The 17,234-nt window shown below is 41.0% G+C and overlaps 1 protein-coding gene across 1 annotated transcript; it reads left to right on the forward strand.

Annotated features, from left to right (window-relative positions):
- The first annotated feature begins 4,453 nt into the window (after nt 1–4,453).
- Nucleotides 4,454–16,542, forward strand: LOC137287315 (uncharacterized). Its single transcript, XM_067819554.1, has 8 exons — nt 4,454–4,642; nt 8,768–8,889; nt 10,676–10,742; nt 11,672–11,785; nt 12,654–12,747; nt 14,294–14,382; nt 15,494–15,604; nt 15,887–16,542. Exons 1-8 carry the CDS (start codon nt 4,472–4,474, stop codon nt 16,064–16,066), a joined length of 948 nt encoding a protein of 315 aa, XP_067675655.1. The 5' UTR covers nt 4,454–4,471; the 3' UTR covers nt 16,067–16,542.
- Nucleotides 16,543–17,234: the final 692 nt, after the last annotated feature.

Below are 17,234 nucleotides of genomic sequence, written 5' to 3' on the forward strand. Positions count from 1 at the left end.
GGTATGTATGTGGTATGGCATGTTTCAGGAAATGAATACTGATTACATGTATGTGGTATGACATATTTCAGGTGTGACCAATGATGACGTGTTTGTGGTATGACATGAACATGTTTCAGGTGATGAATGCTGATGGCGTGTATGTTCCTGCCCGTCCTGTTCCCGGTGCCATCTTGGTCAACATTGGCGACCTCATGCAACGATGGACTGCAGATAAGCTTAAGGGCACTGTGAGCAAACCTAAATTTAGACATTTGGTCCTTTCATTTCCAAAATTACAATTAAACAAAATGGTCACCTATAAAAGTGCAAAAATATCGTCGGACATTTAACGTAGGTTACATTGCTCCTAATAATTTAGTAATGAGCACAGAATATGCTATTTTCCAAATATTGTAAGTGTATGCGACAGTTGGTATCAGATGAAAACGTTAGAGCGGTGACTTGACAAGCAGTATGAACATGGCAGTACCATGGTCATAAGCCATTTGACGCAAACCAGCTCTAAGAATAACCTGCACCAACACATGATTACCTCACATCGTTGGTACATAGTACATAATATCTTGCTTCAAAGGTAAACTAGTGCTCAAAAGAAACGTCCCACTTGGTTTGACCAAATGGGAAAAGAAAACAAAAGCAAAGATAAATGAACATCTATTCAATTTCAATATAATATTCAATTCTACTGCAAATGTCCACAATTTCATGCCATCGAAAGTCGTAGGTACCACTGAATTGACCTTGAAAACAAGAGAGGTCATAGTCTGCACTTTTGCACATATTCACAAGGCAAGATTTCTTACAAAAAGTCATCAAATAAAGGAAATCAATATCGAGTGTGACCACCATTGGCATCAATGCAGGCCACAACACGTCGACGCATTGATGACGTAAGACGTCGAATGACGTTAGGCGTGATACGTTGCCATTCCTCGCCAAGACATTGTTCCAGTTCTAGAACGGTGGTAGGTGGCACTGGGTGTCTTCTGACATGCCGATCCATGTAGTCCCATAGGTGCTCGATCGGATTCATGTCCGGGGACATCGCTGGCCATGGCAACACAACGACGTTGGCGTTCTGAAGGAAGTCGTTTGTGAGTCTTGCTGTATGGGGTCTTGCGTTGCCGTGCTGGAAGACAATACCACGTGGCTGTTGCCAGATAAATGGAATCACAACTGGTCGCAAAACCTCGTCTCTGTATCTTCGTGCATTCAGGTTGCCATGAATCGTCACAAGTGGCGTTTTGAGATCACCGCAGATCCCTCCCCACACCATCACACTATCGGCTCCAAACGGTCTGGCTTCCTGAACACAGTTTGGTGCTAAACGTTCACTGACACGTTTGTAAACACGAGCCCGGCCGTCATTAGTATACAGAGAAAACCTACTCTCGTCCGTGAACATCACACGCTGTCAATCACGCATCTGCCATTGTAAAACTCGCCTAACCCATTTCAGTCGAAGACGTCGGTGTTGAAGAGTGCGGTGCAGACCACGGTAGGGGCGACGTGCTCGAATACCACGTTCCCTTAGTCGTCGGTACACTGTGTGTCGACTCATACGGTGTCCTAGTGCCGTCGTTGCCATTGACGTCGCCGTCACAAAAAGATTCCTCAGATGAATTGTCCTGATGTGGCGGTCCTCAGCTGGCGTTGTGACACGTGGTCGACGACTCCTAGGCCTGTCTGATGTACTGCCTGTTTGCCTCAAACGCTGCATAAGTCTCGTCACAGTTTTTCGGGAACAGCCGAAGGTTCTTGCAATGACGGTGTTGTTGGCTCCCTGTTGCGCCATTCCCACAGCTCATTCTCTTTCTATCTGGCTCAAACGTGGCATAGTTTTTTCTGTTTTTCTGTCGACTGCGTTGCTAACGTGTCCCGCACACTGTTTTATGCCGTCACCAGGCACGTGCATTTCGTGCCACATCAGAAATTCCGTTTTTTCACTTCTCGCGGCGTTTGTGCGGTTCGTTCCCTTATTTCCCATTTTGTTTAAGAACAGTATTCGCTTATCCATGTGTGGGATGGATCAATATGGTTTTATCACTTAATTTTCACTTTTTTGAATTTTCATGTAATATTTTTAGGTGGGACGTTTTTTTGAGCACTAGTTTATATACACGACAAGGTTTTTGTTGGTCAACTGTTGATCGAGCTGATCATGGACACCCGATACCTGTGGAGGGGAACTGTACTTGTGTGCCTGAAACCTTGGAATACGGGCTGTGACATGTATTCCATAGTAGGATTAATATCAACAGTAGACGCTTTGGTGTAGTACTCACGCAAACAGGTAGTTTAGTACTCACACAAACACAAACATAGTTTAATGTTCATACTATCAGTCACTGGTTAATCTCCAAATTATTGACCACGGGTTAGAGTTGAAGCACCCCCATCCCTCTCACACACGCACACACGCACACACGCACACACACACGCACACGCGCACACACACGCCATTATGAACAAATAACGCCAGAAAGAATATGGCTAGTGTTCTTCAGCAACTTTGTCCCATCTAGTTTCAAATATAACATTTTTCGTATTTTCAGAAACACCGGGTCCTCATTCCAGAAGCGGAAGTGAAGAAACGACAGAGTCGACAATCAGTTGCTTTCTTTGTCAATCCAAATAATGATACCATGATTAAATGTCTGGATGGTTCAGACAAGTATGATCCCATCTCATCTGAGGACTATCTGAATTATAGGTTCAGTGTGACCTTTTAGTTAGGTTTTTGCACCCGGTCACAGGTGGGGTCGATCCCGACACCTCAACCTCGCTGGATCACTAGCTTGGGGCTTTAGCCAGCTCGCCCACCGCCTCTCCCCATTTAAACATTTAATGATATGTAACGAATCTCTGTAATAAAATCACGCTTACTTTGCTAAATATAAAGATTAAGGTGATCACGGGTAAAACACATTTATGGCACGTTATCCCGTCGTAAATGGCATTGGTATTATTTGTGGCGCGGTATTCTGTTGTCTACGAGGCCGGAAATAGAGTCGCAGAGTTGCGTCCCTTGCGCACGCCTGAAAACTATGCAGGCAACATAGGTGTGCAACGATAGGGTCGGTGTTTGTCTGGTACAGGGGTTACATAGTCAAATGAAGAAGTTATATGGACACACAAACAACAAACACAGTGAAGTAGGACGTCATACACGGATTCTGTTTTCCCAGGTACACCTCTGCTGCTTTGGTACGAACTGTAGTTGCTTTTGGCTGGAACTTGTGTGCAAAATCGGTGTTGACATCGATTCGTTACTGGTCGTCTAAGGCGATCTTTAACTTGACAAGTTCACTCACAACATCGCCACAAGTGCCATAGATTTTGACGTTGAGTCGAGGAGCAACATCACTCTTCGAATTCCACCATACTGAAAACGTGTTTTACGATGTTTGCATTTCTTAACACTGCGCTTGGTGTAAATGATGAGCGACCTTTGTTAGACCATTTCAAGTGAACATTACCGGCCATATGTAATGCTTCATGCTGATGTTTCGTTGTGTTTTGCCATTTCAACACACGCTTTCTCTGGTTCAAATCCAAACCTCCATTCATGAGACTATTCTTAAAATATTCCATGTCACAATAACTTTTGCTACTGGGTAAATGTCGGTCGACAGTGATAAAAGTTTACGGAACAACCCAGTGAGTCACTCTGGTGCAATAAAATATATTATCTAGAGGTATACTGTTGTTTGTTTTCCTAAAGTTATCTAATAAATTATATTTGTATCTTTTGTTTAGCCGACATTCCAAGTGTAACCAGTTTGCTTACACTGTTGGTCGTTGTGTATAAAGCATTATGGGATGGCGTGCTCTCTTCTTGGATTTTCAGGGAACATCAAATGTACTTTCATAATCGGTCACACCTCCATGTAACTGATCTACATTGCTCATGGTCAAGATACAGTCTGACCATACGGCGCATAGCCGATCCACTTTAAAGAGCTAGTTTGTCTCACACACGGGTATGAACTTATGAATGTATATGAACATTTGGCTTGAGAGAGCCGGACACTCACTCGCTGACTGACTTACTGACTGACTGACTCACTCACTAAATCGCTCACTAACTCGCTCACTCACTCAGGCACATCTTAGAACGTGACAACTGATTTGGAGATCAGATTGTTGTATACATGTAGAAGTTTAGATTACAAATAAACCATTTGATGGAACAGCATTTGCTGTCCCGGCTGCAAAGGATGAGCGGGACTCAGCCGCCTTTCTTGGGGACAAAGCACGTGCTTTTCTTGGACGAATCATCAATACTCCCCCAGGCATTTCCTAAACAAGTATGTAATTAATAGGAAGTCATAGTCAACCAAACAGGCTGGTTAAACTTGACCAATATTTGATTATGTCTTCAATACGTGTTATGAACAGTATGTACACAGGTCATTAAGAAGTGACATGACTATCACATGACGTATGTGAGTCTAATCTGACGACTATGGCGGCGTCTGCTATCCCAGTTGTTGACTTCCAGAAGTACGGACTGAATGTTACCGACCCCAAGTCCGTGACGGGTGACGTCCTGGAGACCACGGCTAAAGAGATATATGATGCCTTCAGTACAACGGGCTTCCTATACCTCATTAATCATGGCATGGGAGAAAAAGAGGTAAATTGCATATCCTGTTGTTAATATATTGTGAACCATGTCGAAATGTTTGATTCTCTAGTCCAGGACAGGAATGACCATGGCCATATATTTGCTATTGAAAGCCACCTTCCTAAGTCATGAGGGGATCGGCCTGGTGAATTAAGCAAACTTTCTTTGCATGGCAATGTAATAACCTCTTTTGCATATTGATATACTGTTGTCATTCATCACACATATAATACTGATAGTGCGCCGTCATGCACACATCCCACCCTACCCCTTTTGAATGTGCACATTAAATACTAGTATATATAAGGAGAGATCAGACATTAATTACTGTACAGGTTTTGCCCGTTAGAACATTGTGGGTGATTAACAATAACTACGGCCCTGTTAGCTCCTGTTATCAAACTTACATTGCACACTGCACTTGTTATCTCAAAGAAGCAGGACTGATATAACCTACATAATACAGTAGCTGTTTCCAGTTAGTATCAACCTTCAAACAGATTGCAGTCATATAGCAGCGTCAGAGGCGAACATTTATGCTCTGTCGATAGTGCGTATGATATGCTTGCTGCAAAATGTTATCCAACGGAAGTGTCATGAAAGAACCAGATTACCTATGGGTTAATTTGCCCATGTTAGATGGTCCACCCAGCAAACCACAGATCCTGTCGGTAGAGTCAGAGTAGTTTACGTTACCTTGTGTTTGTTTACAGCTGTTCTTGTGGTAAATCATTGCACACACGCACAAGATAACTTTTCTTGACTGACCTGTTCATCTATGTAGAAACATAGCTTTCGTTAACATTGATTTTTCTTGGGGAAAAATGCTCAACATCAGTAGAGATTTCCAAAGCAAGTAATCATACGTTACCGTAATACCTTAAAATCTAGCATCCCAGGTTTAATTTTCTTCCCTGATGTTATTATTCATCCTGCCATAACATGTGTTAACTAATTTGCGTTACCACTATATTTGGAAATTGGGAAAAGTTCCCGAAACTACTGTATTTTGTTGTCTGGTATTGCCGGAATATCATCAGTATGAATCAAATTTTGACAAAAGAAAATAGTTTTAGGTAGTTATCGCCTTTTTTGGTATTAATAACGTAAATTACATTGCGTGAATCTTTAATGATGTTAGTTTTCTATGCACGACATTTTCAGTTCTTTCGGTATTAGGAAATGTATTTAGCCATCTAAATATCACATTTGTTGAATGGATTGTGATAGGGTTTTATTGTTGGATGTTCAGATTAGCTTCTAATTGATCAGGTGTAAGTTAATAAAAGTGTGAAAGCGTTCCAGATCGTATCAATATTGTGAAATTGGCGAAAGGGGTTGTGATTGACGTCATACATCGAAACTATCAATTAATTCAATTGTGTGCATTCACGGGTGTTGTTAAGCACATCATTATCGTTACGTAAACTACTTCATTACCACGCAGATATCCAGACGTTTCCAGAATGGTTGAATTGATATGGTTAAACGTTGTCATTTCATAGATCAAACATTTTTAACAATGTCAAGTGTATTTCATTTTTTTAAATAGAGTGGCTAAAACTGCTGCCTAAAAGTAGCATGATTATAGAGAGAAAAAAGCAACAATGAGAGTGGATACATTTGTATCTTAAAGTGGAAATATAGTAATGATGGACAATTTTGTGTCGTTTTCATTAAAAGATAATTGCTACAGACTGGCTGTACGTTTTCATGCTGAAATAAAGTTTAACTGTTGCCAAAGTGGACGTCATGATTGACAAATATCAACAGTAGTAATTTACTGTACAAACGAATGATATAATTTTCTTGAACATCCAACAGAGATATTGGTACTAAGTGTTGATGTTTGTCGTCAAACAGCTTTGCACTCGGGCAGAAAACTATCAACTGTCATTTCCATTTTTGATAAGTGACTGTTGTTTGTTAAATCTTTTATTGATATCATCGAACAACTAAATAAGCAGTTTAAAACCTTAATTACTCTCTTTACTTTTACATGAGATTTGAGGCAAGTTAATGCGATTCCATAGTTTGATGGATTTATTTACAGTTTTCATCTACGACCTCCTGAACGTATAACGCAATTCTGTTGGAATAAAAAGATCGTATACATATAGGGATACTGTAATGTAAAATACAACAGGTACTTTTGATCATATATTTGTGGACACGCAGTGAGAAACCTGGTTGTGCCTGGGTGTGAATAGTTTGCAGACAATCAGTTCATACTATTAATAACTGAAAACATGACTACATAACGGATTTCATTCACTTTGTTTTTTCACAGTTGCAGACCTCCATGGTCCCAGTTAACTGAGAATGAGTGATAATCGGGTGATTTTGACCAAACGCTGATTCCGCTGGTACCTATCAGACACTGTCTTTTAAAGTGAATATATGTGGCTTGTAATTGACAGCCATTGTTGGAATGCCAGTCTCAGGTTCGTTCATTCAGTACTGGAAGTCATATGACCTGCAATACATTTACGCAAGAACATTATTTTGTCACGTGGATTTGAAATACTGGACAAGACTAAAAATTAAGAACGACTTACATTAAACACGTGTTTCACATAGAGTGATAGTAATTTGTTTTTTTTCGTGAAGACGTCAGTTTGATACGTTACATTTTTTTGGTACAACAGAAGTTAGTCGATGCAAATATTTCATACGAAATGCAGAATATTCTGGTCAGGAAATTAGTATGTGAACTTCATCTTCGATGCTGAGATCCAGGCAAATGTCAATTCAGATGTTATATTCGTACTGTTGTTTACCTTTCCTGTATGCATTTACCTTCAAATTGTTCAGTGTTATTCTGAATTCTTACGTTCCAAGACATGCGACGGAGAAATGTAATATACGTTTCTGTAAAATTTAAATCCAGAGTATAATGACAGATAACAGATAACTTGAGATAGTGGTAGACAATCGTGGATAGAGATATCCTGTATCGTTTGTTTGAAAGTGCTGATAAATGGCCTATCGTCTCGAGCTTGTTGTGGTAACCATGTCCACCCGAAACCTGTTGAAAAGTTCGGGGATCTGACCTCCGACACCGAGATATGTCTTCCATTATCTAGAGATTTGAGAAAAAGATAGCTTTGCCTTGTATATCTAAAGGAGTCCATTCGTGGATATGAATCGCTTAAGAATGAGATATGGACCCATCAACTGTCTCATGTATTAGAAATCTTTTATAATATTAATCATCATTTTATTATCAAATGTTTAAAACAGAGTGAATGGCTGGACACAAAACAGCCTCCCCACACCCCCTTACAAAAACAAAAAAAAAAACAAAAAAAAAAAAAAAAAAACAACTAAAAAAAAACAACTAAAAAAGAACAAAAAAATAAAATAAACAAGAAAACAAAAGAAAACAAAAAGTTTCTTTTGTTGTTGAGTGTATATCTTGTAATAGATAGACAGGAAGTTTAGTTTAGTGACTATGATTTGTGGTGGCTGAGGGTTGAACTATTGTAAAAGTATTGTTATGTAAGTCCAAAAACATTCAAAGTCAATTTAGATACACAATTTAGAATACAATTTAGAATAGAATACATGTCTTTTTAACTGAAAAAAATATTCAAATTCGGGATTCGAATCCCGAATCCGGAATCCGTTTCTAGCTTCACGTTGCTTCTTTTTAATGTATGGCTAAATGTTTCTAAACTGCTAACATGGTTTTGTAAATCCAGCTAGGGTCCAGCTAAGAAGCAAATGTACTGTAAGTCTATATGGTTACTGGTATGGTGATCTAGCTTCAGTTTTACATTATCTTGTCATTTCTAGAGAACATGTTTTACATTAAGTTTTAAATGGGTATCTGTGATACATTAGTAGTTTTTCCGTTCTTCGTCAGCAGGGTATTAATTCCAAATTTTATTGACCGATGATAGCTGAAATGATGACGATGTGATGATAAATAATCACTCACTCAGTCACTCCCTCAGTCACTCACTCAACTGCTTCATTGTATAGTGTTCTGTCATAAAGAGGGATTGGTAAACTTTTGTGAATAAATCTCTAACCGATGCAATAATGGTTCTACAATCTGTACTTTACAAGGCATGTTTAATTCCAAATACAACAAGAGATATATTTTGATGCCAACACTCTGTGTTCCAGGTCAATGACATGTTCTCGGTGTCCAAGTCCTTCTTTGATAAACCTGTGGAAGAGAAAAAGAGGTGTGCTCGAATACCAGCAGAACATGGTGATCATGGTTGGATTGCCTTGGAGAGCGAATCGTGAGTAAAGGAAATCAGTCTGATGGTTTTCATTTGTTAGCCCAGCTCGTTATTTTTCAGTGACGAAATAATTGTTACGTTTGGGGTATCACTAGAGATTAATATGAGATACGAAGAATTCAGAGCCGTTCAAACATAGTTGATGAAACAAATCCAAGTCAGCAATCTCTGACCTCACTCAACCTCATCCAGGCCACAGCATCCTTTGAAACAGTGCACTCACCAGCGATCACACCCAGATCTATAAACTACTAGAAGCCTTTCACATCATGAGACTAACAGGCCACAATCACGTCAATGGTTTACTGATTGAACATCAGTCAAGTCGGGATTTTTTAAAGGTATATATAAGTTGGTGTATTAATGCTAGACAAAGTTTTTGGATAACAACTTCTTGATGTATTTTTCAAGAGCGTCTGGGCTAGTTTTTGCCCTTCGTCAGGTGGATGTTCACAGCGTCTCTGGGCTACCTCTTGTCCCTTCTCCAGGTGGATCATCCCGACTAGCCCAGAGACGTTGTGAAAAATAAATCAAAGTTGTTATCCATAAGATTTGTCCTGTATCAGTCAACTTCCGGTTCACACTCTACCAATAATATATAAACCTTACCTACATTATTGTACATCACTTACATGATATTATAGAAAATGAATAGAATTATCATGAAAACGACCGCTCGTTATCAGAAATGAGCGGTCCACTGTAACTTGATAACGCCCGCAAAATGCTTGACGACGGGCCATTATCAAGCCCGTTGTTAGGTGACGTCATAAGTAGCTCAGCAGTTGAAGTTCAATCACCTACGGCTCGAATGAACTTGGGTTCATTATTGACCATATATCTGGCTCACATTCGTCACATGTGCCTGTGCCATTATGCACATTCCTGCTTGTGCCATCCATAACGATTGTACCATAAATGACAACATACAGCAATGAAAATATCGACTTGAAGTCTAACGTTGTTGATCACTGAAAACAATGGCGGCTGGTAGTATGAGCAAAGGTCAAGGTCGAATGTCGTCACTTTCAATAGTGACGTCATCTCTGTTGTTCTATGACGTGACTATATTTGTAAAATGTGTGTCAGTGACTTCCGTCGTTTTGTTGTTGGCAGTAAATGCTTCTAAACCTGTGCCGCTGTTTTTATTATTCTTTTATAAAAAAAATTCTATTCATTTTAGCTATAATAACGGTAACGCTATTTTTCAGGGCATTATCATTTGCAGAAGCCCTCGGCCTTTTCAACTGCCCTCCTTCGTCGGGCAGTTAATGAAAGACCTCGGGCTTCTGCAAATGATAATGCCCTGAAAAATAGCGTTACCCTTATAACAGTGTTAGAGGCTACAACAAAGCATCAGTCATTTTAATTACTAAAGTTAGAATAATAATGGGATGGGATAGATTGGGGGTAAGACTGAACTCTACACTGGTAAAACTTTATCCAAACATAAAGTGGGCTGGTAGGTCCAGGGATCAGGCACTAGGGTATATATGCTAACGTCAAAGCGGATGTGACAGTCACATCTGTGATAGCCACCTTTCTTTGCGTGTGATTACAAGATGTATCAGTGAGAATGGTGCCAATGGTTTGCGTGGGTTTAAAGCTCAGCGACACGTTTATTTTTGAAGTGTGGTCTGAGCAGTATGATCAGTCAAAGTTTACTGATGTAGTAACGGTCTGTTTGGACATAGGTATTACACAAATGAGCTGACGTGTGGATTAATGTAACATTAGGCCCAAGCGGCTGAGATCAGTGATATGTCTTTCTTTATTTCCCCACAAGGTTGAATCCTAAGCGAAAGGTTGGAGACCTAAAGGAAGCATTCAACTTTACGCCTGGACATGATGGGGTATGTACAGTTGGTCATTATTAGGAATGTGCATGTTGCTTGAAGCTAATCTGGCTGAGTGTAAAGCTTAGGTCAAGGCCGAATACACGTCATATGAAACCTCTTCTGTTGAAACAACTATGGCGTCATTTGAACTTTGCCAAGACGTTTATTTGAAGACTTTCACTCTCGATATGGCCACTGTGGGAACCAAACAGAAAATCCCTGGAATTGTTGTAACTTGGAAAATGTATTCCGATGTAATGCAACCCTGTATACGGTGTGGTTTCTGCTGGCTTCAACATACTAGGCACATAAAGAAACTGTGCATACAAACATTTAAAATCAAAATTTATCAAATCTGTGTAGACACATAAGGATTTAAACTCAGAGATTAATGACATGTAGCCAGCATGGATATGAAGAGCAACAGAGCAAATGAATGCCACACAATACTGTCACTTTGCAAAGCTCAACACCCTGCCCTTGCGATCGTTCAAAAAATTAAACGGCTATTGAAATGTACACAGTCACTGTGTCTTGAGCATTCCAGCGAAGTATGGAACCTTCGCGATCAGCCTCGTGTTTACCAACAGTCAAAGCACACATCCAACGGGAGAGTGCCTAAAGGGGGGAAACTCTAAAGCGATATCTTAAAAGGCGTACCGCTAAAATACTGTTACCGATGACACGAAATGTGACCCATAAAAACTATCACTCAAAACTCTAAACACTGTGATCGAATTATAACCATCAGTTAATCAATACCAATACTAATTACAGAAAATACAATTTCGTAACACTAGGTTTAAATATTTGCATATGTTTGGAGAGTCTTTGGATATGAACAGACGTGTTTTTCATACTTGAATTAGTAAAACTAATTTAGGACCCGCCAATGTGTTTTCTTTTGTAATAAGAATAACACCTAGGACTTTGGTCTGTTACAGTTGTGGCCGGAGGAACCTGTGGAATTTGAGTCTACATTCGTATCATTCCATGCTGACTGCACGCGACTGACAGAGAGAATCCTTGATGTCCTGTCTATAGGCCTTAAACTGCAGGTATGACATCCATATAGCATAAATTCATGAGGTGAAGCTAGATTGACAGAGAGAGTTTGTGATGTCCTGGCTATCGACCCGTGATGACCTGGGATAGGAGAGGTCTTCAGCAATCCACACTTGAAAACATTGCTTGTTGTAAGATGCGACTAACGTGATTGGGTGATCAGGCGCGTTGACTTGGTAGACACGTCATCGGATTCCCAATTGCACAGATCAAAGTTCATGCTGTTGATCACTGGATTGTCTGGTCCACAGTCGATCATTCACAGAGCGCCGTCATAAAGCTGGAATATTGCTGAGTGCAAACATTTTGCTCACTTCTGTCTATCGGCCTCAGGTATGACATCCATGGTTGATGCAGCAGACCCGGCTATAGACTGAGAACAAATAGTTTTCAAACTGGATTACGTGCATGTTTTAGGATAGTCTTTCGGTTTTAGCCTGCTAGTGCAACACGTCATAGAACATGCCCTTGTCCTTTCTATCAGTTAAGATATCCCTAGGTGATTCATGACTCGAAGGGGGGGCGTGAAGGTAGGGCTATAAGTTTTCTGTATTGACCTCCATTTCCACTAAGGCATCCACAGTAAATTTAGGGTTGGAGGGAGAGGTGTTGGTAATGTGCTAGCAAAGCATGTACTTTAAATTCTGTCAAATTTCTGCTACTCCTTTCATAGTGTGCCAGTGATTTATGATGCTACAGTGACCGAATTTCTGTTTCAATATCTCCGTCTTTCAGGATCAGATATCAATTATATCTCGTGTTTTGAATCGCGGTATTCAGCTTCACTCTGTTCCAGGATTAGAATTCAAGTTGTCTTCATTACTTCAATTCAGAATTTCTACAATTCTCCCTATGTTCTAGGATCGCTATTACCTGCGTGAGTGTCACAACCTGATGGGCAAGAAAGGCGGTGCCACCACACTGAGAAGTCTGTACTATCCCGCCCTGTCTGGATGTAAGGATTGTTTCTGTTTAGTGTGAAATTGTTTGAACAACTGAAGGTGTGACATCTTGGGTATGAGGTGTGACGTATTTGGAGCGTAAATTGCAGGGTGTAGAGCGTGTGTGTGGTGGGGTTTGGGGTGGGTGGGGTGTGGGGGTAGGGTGGGGGCTAGGTGTAGCGTGTAAGGTGAGGGGGAAGGGGTGGTGTGTGCTGTTGGGTATGGCATGTAAGACGCAGGGTGTGAAGTTTTGGGTGCAGTTTATTGTGTGTGGGATGTGGGTTGTGAGATATGAGGTGTCGGGTGCGAGGGCATAAGATAGAGGTGTGGGGAGTGAGATAGAAGTATTGAGTGTTAGGAGCGAGGTGTAGGGTGTAGGGTGTAGGGTGTAGGGTGTAGGGTAAGGATGTTGGGTGTGGTGTGGTATGAGATAGAGGTATTGAATGTGAGGTGCAGGGTGTGTTGGGTGTGGGTGGGGTGTGGGGTATGAGTTGGAGGCATTGGGTGCGGTTTGTATGGCGTAGTGTACGTTTGTTAGGGTTGATGTGGGTATGAGGTAGTGGTATTGGATGTTTTCTGTGAGGTATGTTGGGCGTGTGGTGTAGGGTGCAGTGTGCGGCTTGTGGGGTTTGGATATGGGGTATGAGATAGAGGTATTGGGTGTGGGTGTGGGCTGTGAGTATGATTTGTGAGGTGTTAGATGTTGCGTGTGGGCTGCGGGGTTTGAGTTAAAGGTTGTGGGTGCCGGCGTGGGGTGTGGGTATGAGATTGAGGTATAGGATGTGAAATGTGGGGGGTGTTGGGTGTAGTTTGTAGGATGTGGGGTTTGAGTAGGATTTGTGAGATGTTAGGTGTTGGATGTGGTGAGTGGGATAAGGGTGTGAAGTGAGATGGGGTTATGAGATAGAGCTATTGGATCTGGAGTGTGGGGTGTGCTGGGTGTATGGGGTAGGGTAAGGGTGTGAGGTGTGATGTGTGGGGTATGGGCTATGAGATAGAGGCATGGGTGTAGAGTGTGGGTTATAAAGAGAGGTGTGTAGGTTATGAAATAGAAGTATTGGGTGTGAGGCGTAGGGTGCAGGATATTAAATGAGGATGTGGGTTATGAAATAGAAGTATCGGGTGTCGGGTGTGAGGTGTAGGGTGTAGGATATTAAATGTGGATGTGGAGTGTGTTGGGTGTGGGGGGTAGAGTAAGAGATAGAGGTATTGGGTGTGGGGTATGAGTAGGATTTGTGAGGTGTTAGGTGTTGGATGTGGGGTGTGGGGTAAGGGTTTGAATTGAGATGGGGGTATGAGATAGAGGTATTGGATCTGGAGAGTGAGGTGTGCTGGATGTATGGGGTAGGGTAATGGCGTGAGGTGTGATGTGTGGGGTGTGGGATGTGGGGTGTAAGATAGAGCTGGGTGTAGAGTGTGGATTATGAAGCGAGGGGTGTAGGTTATGAAATAGAAGTATTGGGTGCAGGGTGTTAGGTTGAGAGATGTGAGGTGTAGGGTGTGGGATATTAAACTACGAAAGGGGTAAACTAGAAAGACTTTCCACTTGTGCACCTCCAGCCATGAAGCCAGGTCAAGTTCGCTGTGGAGAACACTCCGACTATGGGACAATGACACTACTGTTCCAGGACGACACTGGAGGCTTAGAGGTAAGGTTCTCAGTGTGATTCTTGACAGAACATGAAGCCACGTGAGCAAGACAAAGTGAAACACCGGTGGTGTTTTTTCTCGATTTTCTGCCAATTTAAAACTATAGATCAAGTAGCGTGTTGGTCATTGAATACATACTTCAGTTTGAAAAATAATCACAGCTTTCATAAGTGAATCCAATGTATTTGTTATGACGTTGTGAACCCAACATTTACCTTCCACTGTAGTCTTCATACACAGTACAACCATTCAGATATAAAGTGGTTTCATGGTTGCACTGGCATAATACAATTCTTGGTTTTTAAGGATATCTTTAATATACAAGCAATGTATCCATTCGGACCTGTCTTGACAAGATGCAGGAAATGTCTCTGTTGGGTGTATTTCAGTGGAGCTGGTACTCAGCAAAAAGCAGCCAAGGTCCCTACTCAAAGAGTTTGCAGCTTTCAGCCATCGTTACTGTCCTGCTTTCCTGAGGCTTGCAGATGTCGTAATGTTTTGAACGATAGTATGTTGGGCCCGTATTACGATTAAAGCGGTTCCTAAACGATTTATATGCGTCGGTTTCTTTAGTATATTGTCTATGTGTCTCTTTCAGATTCAGTATGTTTTACATGCTGCAGGTGGAGAACATAGATTCGATGGTGTTCACATATCATATCACAGGTGATGAACACAAAGTTTGCAAACATACAACACATGTTTCAAAGAGTGATGGTGACGTATGTGTTGTCTGACGTCTTTCATGTGATGAATGGGGATGACATGTATGTGGTATGACATGTTTCAGGCGATGAACATCAATGACATATGTCTGGTATGACATGTTTCAACTGATGAGCACTTGTGACATTTATGTGGCATGGCATGTTTCAGGTGATGAATGGTGATTCGACATGTTTCAGGCGATGACATAAGTGTTGCATTACATGTTTCAGGCGATGAATACCCATGACATAAATGTTGTATTACATGTTTCAGGTGATGATTACCGATGACGTAAGTGTTGTATTACATGTTTCAGGTAATGAATACCGATGACATATGTGTTGTATGACATGTGTCAGGCTATGAATACCTAAGATATAAGTGTTGTATTACATGTTTCAGGTGGTGAATACCGATGGCGTGTATGTGCCGGCCACGCCAATCCCCGGCGCCATCATAGTCAACATTGGTGACATGATGCAGCGATGGACAGCAGATCAGCTTAAAGGCACTGTGAGCAAACTTTACAGTAAATGTATCATGCAGATTATAGTGAAATCAGCTGCAAGCTCAAAAGTCTGCATGCACTTACACTTTCCAGACTGACTTATCACATATTATTTATCCTATCATTATTATTCAACTTAAGTGTGGCTTTATGCCGAAAATTAAATGTATAGTCCCACGGTCACTCCCACCTCTAGCTATGTGATGGCGTCCGCGACTTGACACGGAAAATTTTATTCAGGAACTATGTTCTTTGTGTATCAAGTATATCAGGTTTCGTATTTTCAGAAACACCGGGTCCTCATTCCTGAAGCGGAAGTTAAGAAACGTCAGAGTCGACAATCAATTGCTTTCTTTGTCAATCCAAATAATGATACCATGATTAAATGTCTGGATGGTTCAGACAAGTATGAACCCATCTCATCTGAGGACTATCTGAATTATAGATTCAGTGTCACCTATGAATGAAACCACTTGCCGACAACCTTGCTTGTGAAATTATATCTTTAACAATTAACACATACTTGTTACCTGTTCATCGCGTGCATTTCATCCCATAGTTTTATAATGTGGCAATCGCAGAATGTAAAAAAAAATGTATTTGGATTATATGAAATATGTTATAAACTGAACCTTGATCAGGAAACGTGCCATTGTTCTTTATGGATTAGATTTAAAATGCAGCTTAAGTTGATCATATGTTATGCACATTGTTATAAATATTGGCACGATACAGAGTCGTGACACTTGTGACAAGTTCCGTCTCTTGGGCAGGCCAGAAACCTATGTTGTGGGTTAGAATACCGATTGGCGGTTATGTTCGCTGTTTGTCTTGTCCAGGGATAATACATATACCCAAAAGCAAAAGTTATTGTGTCACGCGGGCAATAAACATGGCAATCGACAGAGCTACTATGTTCCTCAATAAAAGTTTTAGACGTGTATACATTTGGTGAAATCTTTTTTTGTTTATGACAACCACACATATATATGACACAGAAAAACCCATGCTCGACATCAGGACAAAGTCTCGCCAGATTAAGGCTCACCTAGTTTAAATGGGGACTTAATACCTCGTTTCGGCGCTTCATTAAGAACCTCATGTTGATGAACATCTTTACAATATTCAACGACATGGCAGGAAGATGTGTTCATCAACATCATTGGCCGCCACGTACGGCGTCCTCCCGTTCCAAGCATACTCGCCAAGCATGGGTTGCTGAAGGCCCATTCTACTCCGGGACCTTCACCGGTCAAGAGAAGAGATGAGAGATGAGAATGACAATGACTTTAATGACATATACAGGCAAGAATATCAACCAAGTCTGAGCAAATGCCTAACTGCATCGAGGGACTCCATGTTTGTCATCGCTGCAGGGCTTAATCTCACTTGCAGACGCATCAACCTGTCCTCAGTTTCCATGTAGACCCTCTTTGCAGGGAGCATTATTTTCTGTTATTCGTGGCTTGATCTGTTTCTTTGTTCCATCAGGGTACTGGATTGTTCTGCGAGTACTTACATAAGGGAATGCTTTAGTCAGCAGCAGTAATTAATGTCTACTATTTGCTGGCTTTGTGTCTGCTTCTTCAAGAAAGTTTTATTGTTCAGTTCAAAAGCATAGAAAATCTATAATAC

The sequence above is a fragment of the Haliotis asinina genome, chromosome 6 (genome assembly GCF_037392515.1).
Source record: "Haliotis asinina isolate JCU_RB_2024 chromosome 6, JCU_Hal_asi_v2, whole genome shotgun sequence".
Taxonomy (NCBI): Eukaryota; Metazoa; Mollusca; class Gastropoda; order Lepetellida; family Haliotidae; genus Haliotis; species Haliotis asinina.

Excerpts from the sequence above, each read along its gene's own strand:
- LOC137287315 (XM_067819554.1), top strand. The coding sequence starts at position 4,472 with ATGGCGGCGTCTGCTATCCCAGTTGTTGACTTCCAGAAGTACGGACTG. Across the intron at positions 4,643-8,767 it reads ATGGCATGGGAGAAAAAGAG|GTCAATGACATGTTCTCGGT; the intron begins GTAAATTGCATA and ends TCTGTGTTCCAG. Across the intron at positions 15,605-15,886 it reads CAGATCAGCTTAAAGGCACT|AAACACCGGGTCCTCATTCC; the intron begins GTGAGCAAACTT and ends TCGTATTTTCAG.